At 37.0% G+C, this 15,370-nt stretch overlaps 2 protein-coding genes across 2 annotated transcripts in view; both read right to left on the reverse strand.

Moving 5' to 3' along the window:
* The window catches only part of LOC115219516, a 23,207-nt gene extending 12,074 nt beyond the window's left edge, over positions 1-11,133 (reverse strand). The window contains exons 1-4 of the mRNA XM_029789696.2: positions 11,081-11,133; positions 5,150-5,304; positions 3,557-3,671; positions 2,015-2,153 (exon numbers count right to left, since the gene is read on the reverse strand). Coding sequence (XP_029645556.1) covers positions 2,015-2,153; positions 3,557-3,586 — 169 coding nt within the window. The 5' untranslated portion in view covers positions 3,587-3,671; positions 5,150-5,304; positions 11,081-11,133. The remainder of the gene's footprint in view (positions 1-2,014; positions 2,154-3,556; positions 3,672-5,149; positions 5,305-11,080) is intronic.
* Positions 11,134-15,305: 4,172 nt separating this feature from the next.
* LOC118766044 (adhesion G-protein coupled receptor G2-like) overlaps positions 15,306-15,370 on the reverse strand; it is an 8,857-nt gene continuing 8,792 nt past the window's right edge. The window contains exon 4 of the mRNA XM_036509192.1: positions 15,306-15,331. Within this exon, the coding sequence (XP_036365085.1) occupies positions 15,306-15,331 (26 nt within the window). The remainder of the gene's footprint in view (positions 15,332-15,370) is intronic.

Below are 15,370 nucleotides of genomic sequence, written 5' to 3' on the forward strand. Positions count from 1 at the left end.
TCTCTTTATCACAGGTTTTGTAGGAGTTCCTTGAGGCCTGCATTGTGTGAGTTCCTGGACACTTGCTCATTCTAATGTCGACCCTCCAGTTTGTGGCCAAAGCTTACTCTTGCGCTGCCAATATAGTGTTCTCGGTCTCTTTCTTTAGAATTCCTTTCATCAGCCAATCCCACCTATTTTTTGTTATATGGAAATTCATTGTGTTCTCTCTTCTTGCGCCATTCTTCTTCATTTCTTTTTGTGTTTCTTCCTTCGTTTTTCCTGCTTTCAATACTCCCTCATTCCTAACTGTCACTAACAAGGTTTCCTTTCTTTGGGTTCGGTATCTCATTAAGCCTTCGAGTTCGAAACGCACGCAGTTTCCCACACTTATCAGTCCCTTTTCTCCATTCGCTCTCTTCGTGTATCGGCGATCGAGGTCTGCACGTGGATGATGGGCTCCATACATTATTAGGACCTTTCTTGACTTCCTGTCCATCTCCTTTAGCTTCTCTGTCCAGCTTTCAAACCAATATTTTGCTCACTCGCCAAAAGTGCTCTCTTTTTCTCTTTTCCTTCATGTCGTGGTGTTTGATTCCATCTGTGTGTGTGTGAATGTGAGTGAGAGAGAGAAGGAGTGTGTGTGTGGGGGGAGAGAGCATTGTAAACGATGAATGAAATGAACATGAAATAAAAAAAATCGTGTAAATAAAAGGATATAAATGGAAGATCCCATATTAGAGAGTTGGCTTGCCGAAAATGCCATTGCTTCCCTTTCTTTATCCTTACCGAGACTCACCTGAACACCCACCCATATGGACGCAGAGGTGAAAATAAAAGATTCACCATTGTTCGTGCGGATCGCACAGACCGAAATAAGGGAGGGACAGCCATCTTTATCCATGACTCCTTTTCACTTGATGCCAAGGACATATTTTCCAATGGCTACTGTGAACGGTATCACTATACAACAAAGCCAAGGAATAACCATTGTTGGTCTTTACAGGCCTCCCAGGCACCTCTAAAGTACTTTGAAGAGTGCCTTAGCAAAGTCAAGTCCTTCCTTCGGAATTACCACTCCGGAAACATACTAGTGATGGGTGATGATTTTAACCTCCCTCATGTTAACTGGCCCACAAATACTCTGAGTTAGGCAAGTGCTCTCATCAGATAGAGCAGCAGCAGAACTGCTCTTTAATCTAATGGATGAGTATTTCCTGACTCAGCTATGCTCGAACCAACGAAACAGAATAAAACGATCTTGGATCTGGTATTGACCAATCCTCTAGCTACGTTCACAGTATTTCAGTCGAAAAAACTTTCCTCTCAGACCACGACATGGTACTCTGCAATCTTAATTCCCGACATATAAAAACCAAACCAGCCAATCCCACTCCATGGCACCCATTTGACAACATAAACTTCCACAAAGCGGACTGGGGAACAATCAGAAAGGATCTGTCTTCCATCGACTGGTCTTTTACTCTCAATTCCTCTCATATTGAGACCGCATGGCAGCACTTTGAAAACATTGTCACCTATACATGCTCTAAACACACTCCCACGAAATCTACTAACACAAACAGAAACCGGCTCCCTAAAAAGAAAAAAACACACATCAGGCGCATCCCTGTTGTTTTTCTGCTTCTCTCTACTCAGCCTGTCTGCAGAATGTTTACGAAAACGTGCTTTTAACGATATTACAATAATGAACTCAACTCTCCAAAGTAATAAATTCTTTCATAACGTTTCCATAAATGAGTCAAATGATTTGCCGTTGAACGAGATGGACACATTTCTGGAGGACTCAAACGGGAGAATAGGTTGCATTACCTTTTGATAAATCATTGTAATTACAAACACACACACACACACAGGACAGTCATAATGGAACAGGCACATACACACTCAACACCCCCACCCCCACGAGAGTGGTCGTATTTAAACAGACAGAAAGTCACTCACAAAAATTACTTCTTCTCATCCTGCTACTTCTACTACTGTAAAAGTCATTTAAAAACATTTGCTCGCTCACCATCATCAATGCCTTGCTCTGTTCTGCACTGTACATTGAGACATGTCTGCTTCTGCCAGATACCAGTAAACGGTGAACACTTTGTGATGACAGGTTTTGACTTGATGCCATTTCTGGATGCCGCATCGTTCTGGAAGAACTGAAAAAATAAATGTTAAATATTGTCAGTCGAGTTATTCATTCTGAGGAGAATTCATCAATCTCAGAGGAATATGAGAAACCTTCGAACTGGTCGTGATTTGAACTCATAATTTAGTGAAAGAGGATAATGGTGTCTTGCATTTGGGGGAGAAATCTATTATTTACTCCTGAACCCTATCCTCAAAACTAATGTCAGATATTTTCTAACTAGAGTTCAGATATAAAAACAATATTCCTGCATCTGTTTTTATTTACAATAATTTCTTGTTTTTATGATTATTCAATACAAGATTAGTTGGAACGGTGTAAGTGATGCAGAATTAAGGAGCCAAGTTGTTAGTTCAAGTTGAATGGGGGAATTAGTTGCTAATATATCGACGCCATAGACATCAGTAGCAACAGCGGCAGCAATGGATTTATGTATATTTTCCTACATATGCACAGATTTGAGTAATTCCACCAGTTGGTCTTGTCTTAAAACTAATAAAGCTCAGCCTCTGGGAGGAACAATTTAGATGCTTAACCTGTGGAATGACGTGGTAGAAATGAGAGAAGAGAGACCGTGTTACATAGTCTGTGATGAGTGAAATCCCAGGATGACCATCATGTACTAGCAAGATATATAGCTCTACAGTAATCATAAATTTGAATAAATAATATTAGCCTGAAACCAACAGAATCACTGATAGATTCTATTAACTGTATCTAGGTATGTGCTTTCTTTGCTACAATTATTTTGTGAAATTCTGGAACTTACAAGAATCTTTAAATCTTTGAATAATGCTGATTTCAAATTTTGGCACAAGACCAGCTATTTGGGGCGGGGGTAGTTCGATTACATAGACCCCAGTGTTTAATTGGTACTTATTTTATCGATCCCGAAAGGATGAAGGACAAAGTCGACCCTGGTGGCATTTGATCTCAGAATGTAAAGTCGGAATGAATGCTGCTAAGCATTTTGTCCGGCATGGTAACGATTCTGCCAGCTCAGCACCATAAAGCTTTGTCTAATATTGGTTTCAAATTTTGGCACAAGGCCACCAATTTCAGGGGAAGGGATAAGTCGTTTACACCAACCCCAGTGCTCAATTGGTATTTATTTCATCGACCCGAAAAAATTGAAGGCAAAGTCGACCGTAGCAGAATTTGAACTCAGAACATAAAAACGAATGAAATGAAAGCTTTGTATAATATTGGCGACAAAGTAAATCTAGGCTAAATTATATCAAATAATGTATAAAATGCAAAAATGCTGGGACAAGAGATTGCAACCGATAGACGTTTAATTCTATCTTGTTAATCTATAAAGCTGTTATTTGCTCTACCAAGTAACATTCTCTCACAATACGATGACGCTGAAAACTTCAAACTTTGAGTAGAAATAAATCAATACAAACGAACCAATGCCTGGTGGCTACATTTCCATGACATGGGATCTCCGCAGTAGTTCCTATTTTTGTCATTGGCCAAGAGAAAGCTCGATTGTTAGTTGATGTTGTGCTTTCATCACAAACCACTGAAAAAGAAGCAAAATATGGATATGAGAGAAGTCAGTAGTAGTAGTATAGTAGTAGTAGTAGTAGTAGTAGTAGTAGTAGTATAGTAGTAGTAGCAGCAGCAGCAGCAGCAGCAGCAACAGCAGTAGTAGTTAATGTTGGAAATAAATTGTTTGGGTCACCTGCTGGCTGATTTGAGGACAATGATACATGAAGTATTGCAAACATATACGGAGAGCATATATATTTATTCAAAATAGACAGATTCTATTCTAGTTTTCATTTAGTAGTTTGTAAGAGATAAATGATTTAGAATGAATTACAATCCCTTACAACACAAGGACCCCCACCCCAACCAGGCTCCATGCAATTCTTGGAAGTGTAGTCTATTCTTAACTAAAATAGCGACAATATGAATTTCTCCATCTTGCTCTCTTAAAATATTTGAGAACAATTACATTAAAGTACCCTACTTATTAAAATTCTATTTCTTTATTTATGCAGGTGAACAAGGCATTGCATTTAAATTGATGTAATGTTTGTATTGTTCAATTAAATTTAGCCGCTTGAAACTGCATAACTACTTGATATCCTGTAGATTATATATATATTTACTTATATATATATATATATATATATATATATATATGTTTTTATATATATTTCCTTATATATTCTTAAAAAATAATAAATAAAATAGAAATAGAGGTGTGTGCATATGTATATATATTTTTATATTTTCTCGAGCAATATATAACTGGTTACGGGTTATGACTACTCAGAATGCTAGTCTGTTTCACGGCCTCTAGTGTTGAATTTCGTCATATATTGATCACTCTTTAGACCGGAAGCGCAAAACTTAATGTACGCTAGAATTAGGTAGATGTTATATTGATTTGGCGATGGTAAAATGAAATGAATGGAAACGAAGAGAAAATATATCATTGTTCGGCAATGGGATATGATTTGTTCCTCTCTTATATCTCTTAGACATTGTTTAAAGCGTATGAGCTGTGTGTGTATCTATCGTTTCTTATTCAAAAATTAATAGGTTCACTTCAAACAAAATGAAATTCCGCTGAGGAAAATTATTTGCAGCATTAAATAGTTTCCTGTTTGAATTTAAGAAAGTACTGGAAATTGTTTGAATTTTTTGGCCCATAGAGTCTGCATCTCTACTTCTATACAAAATTAGAAGACAACTTTTTTGCCCTCGGTTAATTGGTATAATTAAAAAGAAACTGAGCAAAGACAAACAGTTCCGTAGGGACAAGAAAAGGAAAAGTGCAAAATAAAATGCTGTTTTTTTTAAATTACCCAAGCTTTGAGAAAATGTAAATAAATAGTTGTGCGTGAGAGAGAGAGAGAGGGAAAGAGTCTGTGTGCTTGGTATCATCTACTGTGGTTGATGATGACGACAACGACGAAGAGGTTGGTGATTGATGAAGCTAATTATGACGGTAATGATGATAAAATTAATAAGAAACACGATACTTACTTTCATCAAGGAATTTCATGTGGCTTTTCTTAACTCCTAAGTTAAGCAATGCCTGGGATTTGTTCAAAACTTGGGAGATATTGCGCCGCAGTTGACTTTCAGTCATTTCGCTAAATACAGTACAGTAAATAGCAAATATTTTATTTCTGTTGGAGCTGAAATAAAAAATAAATACATACATGTATGTCGGTATGTATGTATGTATGTATGTATGTATGTAGCTAGCTAGCTAGAAATATACATACATTGATATATATATATATATATATATATATATATATATATATATATATATTATATATATATATATATATATACATTCGTTTAAAAGCTGCCCTGTTAATCCTTGGGTCCAACAATGACACCATGCATTGAGTACATATTAAGTTTCATGAAACATGAATATTTCTCAAGCAATGAACAATTTTCATCAAAGCAATGATATAATTTGTCGACTCGGAACTTATTGCAAAGCTTCATGATAAACGACAGTACCACCACCATCACCACCATATCTGCCATACACACGCCATCCAGACTTCTGACGCCATCACCATCAATACTTTTCATAACTTTCACCTCCACCACCATCATCACTGTCTTTCACATCGCTTTCTATCTCTATATTCAAATATAGCTCAGGATTGGATCATCATAGCTAAAATAACCGCATTCAGTATGGTTGAGAACAGAATTAGTGAAGAAGGCTAGAACTACAAGCGGGTGACTAAAAGTTGGCCTTAAGAATATATTCGTCCACTAAGAAATCCACATGAAGGTCTTCACTCCTTGCATAAATCTTTAAATACACTTTATATATGTATGTGTATATATATATATATATATATATATCTATATATATATATATATTATATATATATATATTTCGTGCCTTTCTGAGTTCTTCGAGTGACTTTGTAGAAGAGTCACTCTTGTATTGCACCAGAGCTGCACGCTTGCTTCGATAACTGGCTCCAGCTCTGAGAGCCCAGCATTGAACCATCTGGGTTTTGCCTTTCTCTCATGCCGAAAGTATCCAATGATGTCGTATACAAAGCTTCCCTGATATAGTCCCACCTACTTTCAGCAGAGAGGTTGGGCAGCTACTGAGGGCAACCTTGATAGAAGCAGCAAAACATTTTCGCAGTGTAGGGTCCGAGGTTTCTGGCGGTGTTGATGCGTGTCGGCCCCACTTTCTTGGAGCGATGGACTTTTTTTAGGGAGAATCCTCACCCTGCTTCTAATTAGTGAGTGGTCTGTGTCACAATCCGCACTGTGGTAACTGCGGGTCAACAGAGTGGAACTCAGAAAGGATCTCCGTGTAATGATGAGATCCAGCTGATGCCAGTGGTGAGATCTTGGATGTCTCCAGGATGCCTTGTGGGATGGCTTGCTGGAAAAAAAATGTGTTTGTGATGCACAGGTTGTGGTATGTGCAGAATTCGAGTAGTCTCTGACCATTGTCATTCATGTTGCCAATACCAAAGTGTCCAACACAAATGGGCCACGAATCATGGTCAGATCCCACGCGAGCGTTAAAATCCCCTAGAAGGTAGATATTTTCAGTCGTTGGTATATTTTCTAGGACACAGTTGAGATCTTTGTAGAACTGGTCCTTGGTCTCCTCTGAGCTGTAGAGAGTGGAGCATAGATGCTGAGTAGATGTACTGAGCCAGAAGAAGTCGAGAGGCGCAGTGAGAGGATACGCTCAGTGCCCCGATGGTGGTTCTATTGGAGAGTAGTGAGTTTCTCACTGCAAAGCCAACGCCATGTTGACGATGTTCTCTGGATCTCTTCCCCCTGCCAAAAAGAGGTGAAGTCCTGCTCTTTGAGTTCTGCCGTTTGAGGGAAGTCTTGTCTCCTGCAGCCCAGCAATATCTTGTTGAGCCTCTTTAGTTCACGGTCAATGATGGCCGTTTTCCTTGTGTCTTCAATACTGAGAAGATCGTCAGATATTCCAGGACACATGGTCCTGACATTCCAGCTTGCCAACTGCAGAACTGGTGTTTTCTTGAATTTTAGTTGCTTGCCTGGTGCAGAGGTTGCAGGCCGCTTTTCGAGTCGTACTCTTAGCTCCAAGCACCCAATGGAACAGGCGGCTTGTGGCGGGTCAGCACCTTATTAACTGGGAACTGCCCAGCTTGAGGCACGAAATAAAACCCAACTGACAGTAAGATGCTGTGCAAATAGGTATTGGCAGGAAATCTGTCAGAGTATCCAGTCAGCTGCTGACAGGGGCGACACCCGTGTGTTGTATGCTGGTTTGAAGAAGGCCCTCGGTCCATCCGCAACCAAGTCAGCCCCTCTGAAATCAACTACTGGAGATCTCATCAGGGATCAAGGCAAGCAAATGGATAGATGGGTGGAGCACTACCAGGATCTCTACTCACGGGAGACCACAGTGGCTGAGGCTGCAATCGAGAGTGTCAAGATCTTGCCAGTCATGTGCGAACTGACAGTCCGCCATCTATAGGCAGAGCTCACCAAGGCTGTTGACTCCCTAGCAAGAAATAAGGCTCCGGAAAAGACGGCATCCCCTCAGAGATCATCAAAGCCGGCAAAAACACCATCCTGCTTCGGCACCTTCATGAGCTTCTGTGTCAGTGCTGGGAAGAGGGTACAGTCCCTCAGGATATGCGGGATGCCAACATCATTACGCTCTACAAAAACAAAGGTGGACCGTGGTGATTGTAACAATTACCGTGGTATATCCCTTCTAAGCACTGTTGGAAAGACCTTTGCCCGCGTTATCCTGGCCAGGCTACAACTACTTGCTTCTCGAATCTATCCGGAATCGCAGTGTGGCTTTAGAAGAAGCAGATCAACTATCGATATGATATTCTCCATACGCCAACTTCAGGAGAGTCCAGAGAGCAGAAAATGCCATTATATATGGCCTTCATTGATCTAACAAAGGCTTTTGACTCGGTAAGCAGAACAGGCCTCTCATCCTGCTCCAAAAAATCGGATGTCCACCAAAGCTGCTGAGGATCATCAAGTCTTTCCATGATGACATGCAAGGCACCATACAGCACAACGGTTCAACATCAGCCGCCTCCAAATAAAAAACGGGGTAAAGCAAGGCTGTGTCCTCGCTCTACATTGTTTGGCATCTTCTTCTCACTCTGCTGTCACATGCCTTTCAGACATCAGATGATGGAGTGTTTCTGCACAGTAGAAAGTGACGGGAAACTGTTCAATCTCTCGCGCCTGCGTGCCAAGACCAAAATCAGAAACGTCCTGATCAAGGAGATGTTATTTGCTGATGATGCCGCTCTGGTACAACACACAGAAGAAGCCCTCCAAAGGCTCATTAACTGTTTTGAGCAAGCATGTAACGACTTTGGCTTAGCTATCAGCCTTAAGAACCAACATCATGGCCCGGCTACATCGGACATTCCCAACATACATATTGGAGACCACAGATTACAAGAGGTGAGAAGTTTAACCTATCTGGGCTCTACCGTCACCTACAACCTATCCCTTGACGCTGAGCTCAATATACGCATTGGCAAGGCAGCTGCTGCGATGGCCTAACTCTCCAAACGGGCTTGGGACACAATAAGCTGACCAAGACCACAAAAATGAAGATCTACCAGGCATGTGTACTCAGCACTCTCTACTGTATGGAAGCGAGACCCTGGACGCTATACACACGCCAAGAGCGTCGCCTAAAACATCTTTCACCTGCGCTGCCTCCGAAAAATCCTCCACATCAAATGGCAGAATCATATCACCAACAAAGATGTCCTCAGGCAAGCAGGAATACCAAGCATGTTTGCACTCCTCACACAAAGACGTATGAGATGGCTTGGGCATGTTAGCCGTATGAAGGATGGCAGAATCCCCAAGGACATACTCTACGGAGAGCTGCTAGGGGTAACTAGGTCTGTGGGTAGACCGATCTTACGTTACAAGGATGTTTGCAAAAGGGATATGAAGGCCTGCAACATCAACATTAGCGGTTGGGAGGCAGTCGCCGGCAACCGTGGAGAATGGCGACGTACAGTAAAGAGGGTATACAGAGGAGTGACAGAAAGAGAAAGGAGAAATGGAAAGAAGGAAGAGACATAAACAAGAGACCATGGCACTACAACAACCGCCAGGAACAGTCTTCGCTACATTTGCAGTACCTGCCAGAGGGAGTGTTTGTCCAGGATAGGACTACACAGCCACAGCAAGAAATGTAACAGGAAATAAAAATATAACAGCCGGACTAGACCTAAAAAAAAAAAAAAAAAAAAAATGCGCTACTCCATTGTCTCCCGAGACAGAAAGGATGCCAACAACAATATATATATATATCTAAATAACACTTTTATATGTATATATATATATATATATAATATATATATATATATATATATATTATATATATATACATATATACCAATTACCTCGTTGGTTTTAAATTGTGTGTTAGCCACCTTAAATATTTTATAATCTTCACATTGCCATTTTGTGAAATCAATCCCTAATTCCTATGGCATTCTAAAATGATACTGAGGGCGTGAGTTTCCTCCACCAGCCGTAATGGAGTGAGCATTGCTGATGAGTATTAACTTCCTATAAGAAATTACCATGCTAATCTAATCCATCTGGCTTACCGTGGGGAATGTTCTCCCCACTGTCAATGCAAAGAGACCATGTCTTTTTGTGGCTAAGGAGTCTAAGGATAAGGTAAAGACCCCCTTCGGTCATGAATGATCATGGGATTGCACCTAGAAAGTTACCCTCCTAGACACAAGTCCGGGCAAGGTTGTTTATGGAAGACCAGCAGTCGCCCATGCATACCGGCCTCCCCCCTCCACGCCACCGGTGTTATCAAAGGAAAGAACAAAGGTCGATACAGCTTGGCACCTGTGACGTCGCAACTCATTTCTACAGTTGAGTGAACTGGAGCAACGTGAAATAAAGTGCCTTGCTCAAGAACACAACACGCAGCCCGTCCGGGATTCGAGCTCACAACCTCACGATCGTAAGCTCGGACGCTCTAACCACTGAGCCATGCGCCTTCACTAAGGAGTCTATGACTAATATTTCTAATAATGCTGGTGCTCACTGCACTCTTTTCACACTAGTGACTGTGAATTATTTTCCTTGTTGGTTTCAAATTGCCGATACCCACCTCAATTTAATAAATACACACCCATATATGTGTGTATATATATATGTGTGTATATATGTGGGTGTAGCATATGTATGTATATATATATATATATATATATATATATATATATATATATATATATATACATATAATAACGACAATTTATAATAAAACATATGCATACATACATATATGTACATACCTACATCTATATGTATATATATACATGCATATATGAGTACAGGATATCACAAATAAAAGTAGAACACAACGAGAAACGAAAACTTAAGATCAAACAAGGAAACAGACTTTTCCAACAACGAAAAAATAGAGTACAGACAAACAATACAAGGAAAATTCCCCTTCTTCAGTTGGCCCTGTTTCGACTCAATGCGTATGTATATACATATATATATATATATATAATTATATATATATCTATATATATATATATATATATATATATATATATGTATGTATATATATATATATATATAATATATAGGTATGTATGTATGTATATATGCATATATATATATTATATATATATATATATATATATATAGTATATATATATATATATATATATATATATATATATATATATACAGTTCTCTCTGTATCTTTATATGGGTTTGTTTGTCCTTTGTATAATAAAACGTTGATAACACACTTAAACATTTCATTGAATGTATGAATTAGTATATTGTGGGTCACAAGTACAACACTATTGACTATTGTGACGTATATATGCGATTAAATCGAATGTTTGGAACAAAACCAAATAAATTTGAATAAATGTGTTAGATGCATCTGCTTACCCACAGTCTTCAACTCTAAATGTTCCCGTCACGGTTGAAAGGTCATGCGCCATCTGCAAAAGCCGATGTGTATATATATATATATATATAATATATATATATATATATATATATATATATATATATATATATATATATATAAAACAAATATAAGAGAGTGGTCAATATATTGCTCACTCTAGCACCAGTTAATCAAAAGGTTCAACCACGAAGATACATGTTTCCATGAAAGCCCCCTTATTAATTAATTAATATATATATATATATATATATTATATATAGGTCCCGGGTTGAGTCGGGTTAACCACAGTAAATAAGTTACTCAATACATAGCAGAGTAAATTAATTTATTATATAAAGGAGCTTCTACAGGACTAGAACTGTTTCATTCAAAAGAAATCATCAGGAAGCTAGTTGACAAGAGTTGTTTTGGCATTTATACATTTAGGCAGGTTTAAAGGGGTGGTGGTGGGGGACTTTTTGGGGGTAGGCATGGCGCAAAACTATCATTCTTAGGGGAGTGGTCGAAGGAAACGGTGGTAAAGTAGATAAAAGAATAAATAAAAGAATAAAAGAATAAATAGAAAAATAGAGTTTTAGGTAAATAAGGAGACTCTCACTTATACATATACATATATATATACACCCACATATTCATACACACACACATATATATATATATATATATATACACATATACACATATATATACATATATATATACATATACATGCACACACATGTCCATATACACACACATATATACACACATATGTGTACATATACATACACTCATATACACACACATATGCATACATAGACATATACATATATACACATACACATACTTACACATACACACATACACCATATACACATGTACTCTATATGTACCCATATACATGTATCTACGTACAACGCCCATACCCATACTCATACATACACTTATATATGTCTACACACATATATATATATAACTATATAAATATATAAATATATAAATATATAAATAAGAGGGTATAGACACCCCCATACACACACGCTCACATATCCATATCTGTATATATATATACAATATATATATATATATATATAATATATACATATACATACATATATATATATATATATATATACGCACACACCCATATACACATATATATACATACATACATACACATACAAACCCATACATATATCTACATATATACATATACATATGTATATACATATATATACATATATACATACATATACATATATATATACACACTGGCACATATATATACATACACACACATACACATGCATATACATGCACACACATACACACACATTTTATTTCCTTATTTAATTTATTATTGCCTTTGTTTAAATCTTTATTTTATCTTGAACTCGGTCAGCCATCCCGGCTGTCGTCCCAAGGGATAGTCTAAAGAGTCCATTTATCTTTCTATATATATATATATGTGTGTGTGGTGTGTGTATGCTTGTGTGTTTATGTATCTGTAGGTATGTAGAGTTATGTGTGTATGTATGGATGTATATATACATATGTGTAAATAGGTATATATGTGTATGTTTATATGTATGTATCCGTCTGTATAATGGGAACTGCACGTATATATATTTATTATCTATTATTTGAGTATGCATGTATGTATATATGTATATGTCTGTAATGCATGTAGTATTATGTATATAAGGAGGCGCGTGTGTGGTGGTATGTGTATGCATATGTATAAACATATGTATAACATTTATGTATGTATTACTTATGTGTATATAGATGATGCGCGTGGTGTGTGTGGTGTGTATTGTACGCATATATATGTGTATATGTGTATGTATGTATATGTGTATGTATATGTATGTATATATATATGTATATATATGTATATAATATATTATACATATATATATATATGTGTATGTATGTGTATGTATGTGTATATGTATATATGTATATGTGTATATATATTTATTAGAGTATATGTATGGACTAGTCTTCTGTGGGTGTATTGAGGTATGTATGTGTATGCGTGTAGATATGAATCTGTAGGTACGTGTACGTATGTGTATATACGTGAATGTATGTATGTATGAATATAACACGTGCATGTGTGTATTTGTATGAGTGTACGTGTGAGTGTGTGTGCGTGAGTGAGTGTTTGTGTTCGTATCAGTGAGTAGAAAGATAAATGGACTCTTTAGACTATCCCTTGGGACGACAGCCGGGATGGCTGACCGAGTTGAAGATAAAAATAAAGATTTAAACAAAGGCAATAATAAAATTAAAATAAGGGAATAAAAATGTGTGCGTGTATGTGTGTGCATGTATATGCATGTGTATGTGTGTGTATGTATATATATGTGCCAGTGTGTTATATATATATGTATATGTATGTATATATGTATATATATGTATATACATATGTATATGTATATATGTATATATATGTATGGGTTGGTATGTGTATGTATGTATATATAGTGTATATGGGTGTTGTTTATATATATATATATGTGTATGTATATGTATATATATATATATGTTATATATATACATATATATGGATATGTGAGCGTGTGTGTATGGGTGTGTATATACCCTCTTATTTATATATTTATATATTTATATATTTATATATATATATGTGTGTAGACATATATAAGTGTATGTATGAGTTGGGTATGGGCGTGTACGTAGATACATGTATATGGGTACATATGTACATGTGTATATGGGTGTATGTGTATGTGTAAGTATGTGTATGTGGTATATATGTATATGTCTATGTATGCATATATGTGTGTATATGTGTGTATGTATATGTACACATATGTGTGTATATATGTGTGTGTATATGGACATGTGTGTGCATGTATATGTATATATATATGTATATATATGTGTATATGTGTATATATATATATATATATGTGTGTGTGTATGAATATGTGGGTGTATTAATATGTATATGTATAAGTGAGAGTGAACTGGAGCACGTGAAATAAAGTGTCTTGCTCAAGAACACAACACGCAGCCCGGTCTGGGATTCGAGCTCACAACCTCACGATCGTAAACTCGACGTTCTAACCACTGAGCCATGCGCCTTTCACACACACACACACACACACACACACACACACACATATTATATATATATATATATATATACTATATATATATATATATATATATATATATATATATATAATACATACATTAAATTCAAGAAATCAAGTTCGATTTAAAAGCGTGAGATGTATTGAAAAATAAAGAAATAATTTATTCTGAAACGCAGGATAATGCTAATGATATACGTGAACCGGATGAAATATCCATAATTTGTAGAAAAATCTGTCGGCGGCCAGCTGTGTGACTACAACTCACACCCCTGTGATTACGCTTTAAGTGCTTTACCATTAAGCTAAACTGCGTGAACGACAAATACTTCCGCAAATTTAGGCTATATACATCTAGCTTTATAAGACGCGTAATCTGGCCGCCGACAGAGTTTTCGGCAACAGGTGAATACTTTATCCTGTTCATGCTATACTATTAACATTATCCTGCGTTTGAGAATATAATTATATATTAGCTTGACACTCGGTAAAGTGGGGGAAATGGGAGGGTTTTTAATGTTCCGAGCATATCTCTTTTTCAGAAAGGAAAACGAAAATGTTGAGAAGAAAATATTACCAAAAGGAAGTGTGTGATTACATATGTTCTTATGTGTGTGTGTCTGTGTCTGTGTGTGTCTGTGTGTAAACACAAGATTAGTGAATATTTGAGTAGGATTTTATTTACTGTCAGAATCGGAAATTATAAGACGGAATATATAAAGACAAAATAGTGGGTAGAACAGTCTTTTTATTGACCAGCAAAACTTCAGTAAGTTAAAAAAGAAAGTTTTTTATAATAGTTTACTATCAGTAAATGGAGTTGATTGTCTGAATTTCATGAAACCTCACTATTATGTGACGTTTCACATTTCTTCTATAAAATATGCATGTGTGTGTGTATGTGTGCGTGAGAGTGTGTATATGTATGCATGTGTGCGCATGTTCAGTGCATATGTGTTGCGCGCACGCGCGTCGTGTACGGAGAAAGAGAGAGAGAGGGCAGATATCTACTCACGGCTCTTGATATGTTCTCAGCGGGGATTTTATATTCGTTGAACTTTTAAAATCAAACGAAATACGAGGAATTTGGTCCAGCCTATGGATTGATATAGAAAATAATCGCTGCGTTTATAAATGAGACACAATTCATAATGCACATAA

This window comes from Octopus sinensis, linkage group LG14, assembly GCF_006345805.1.
Source record: "Octopus sinensis linkage group LG14, ASM634580v1, whole genome shotgun sequence".
Taxonomy (NCBI): Eukaryota; Metazoa; Mollusca; class Cephalopoda; order Octopoda; family Octopodidae; genus Octopus; species Octopus sinensis.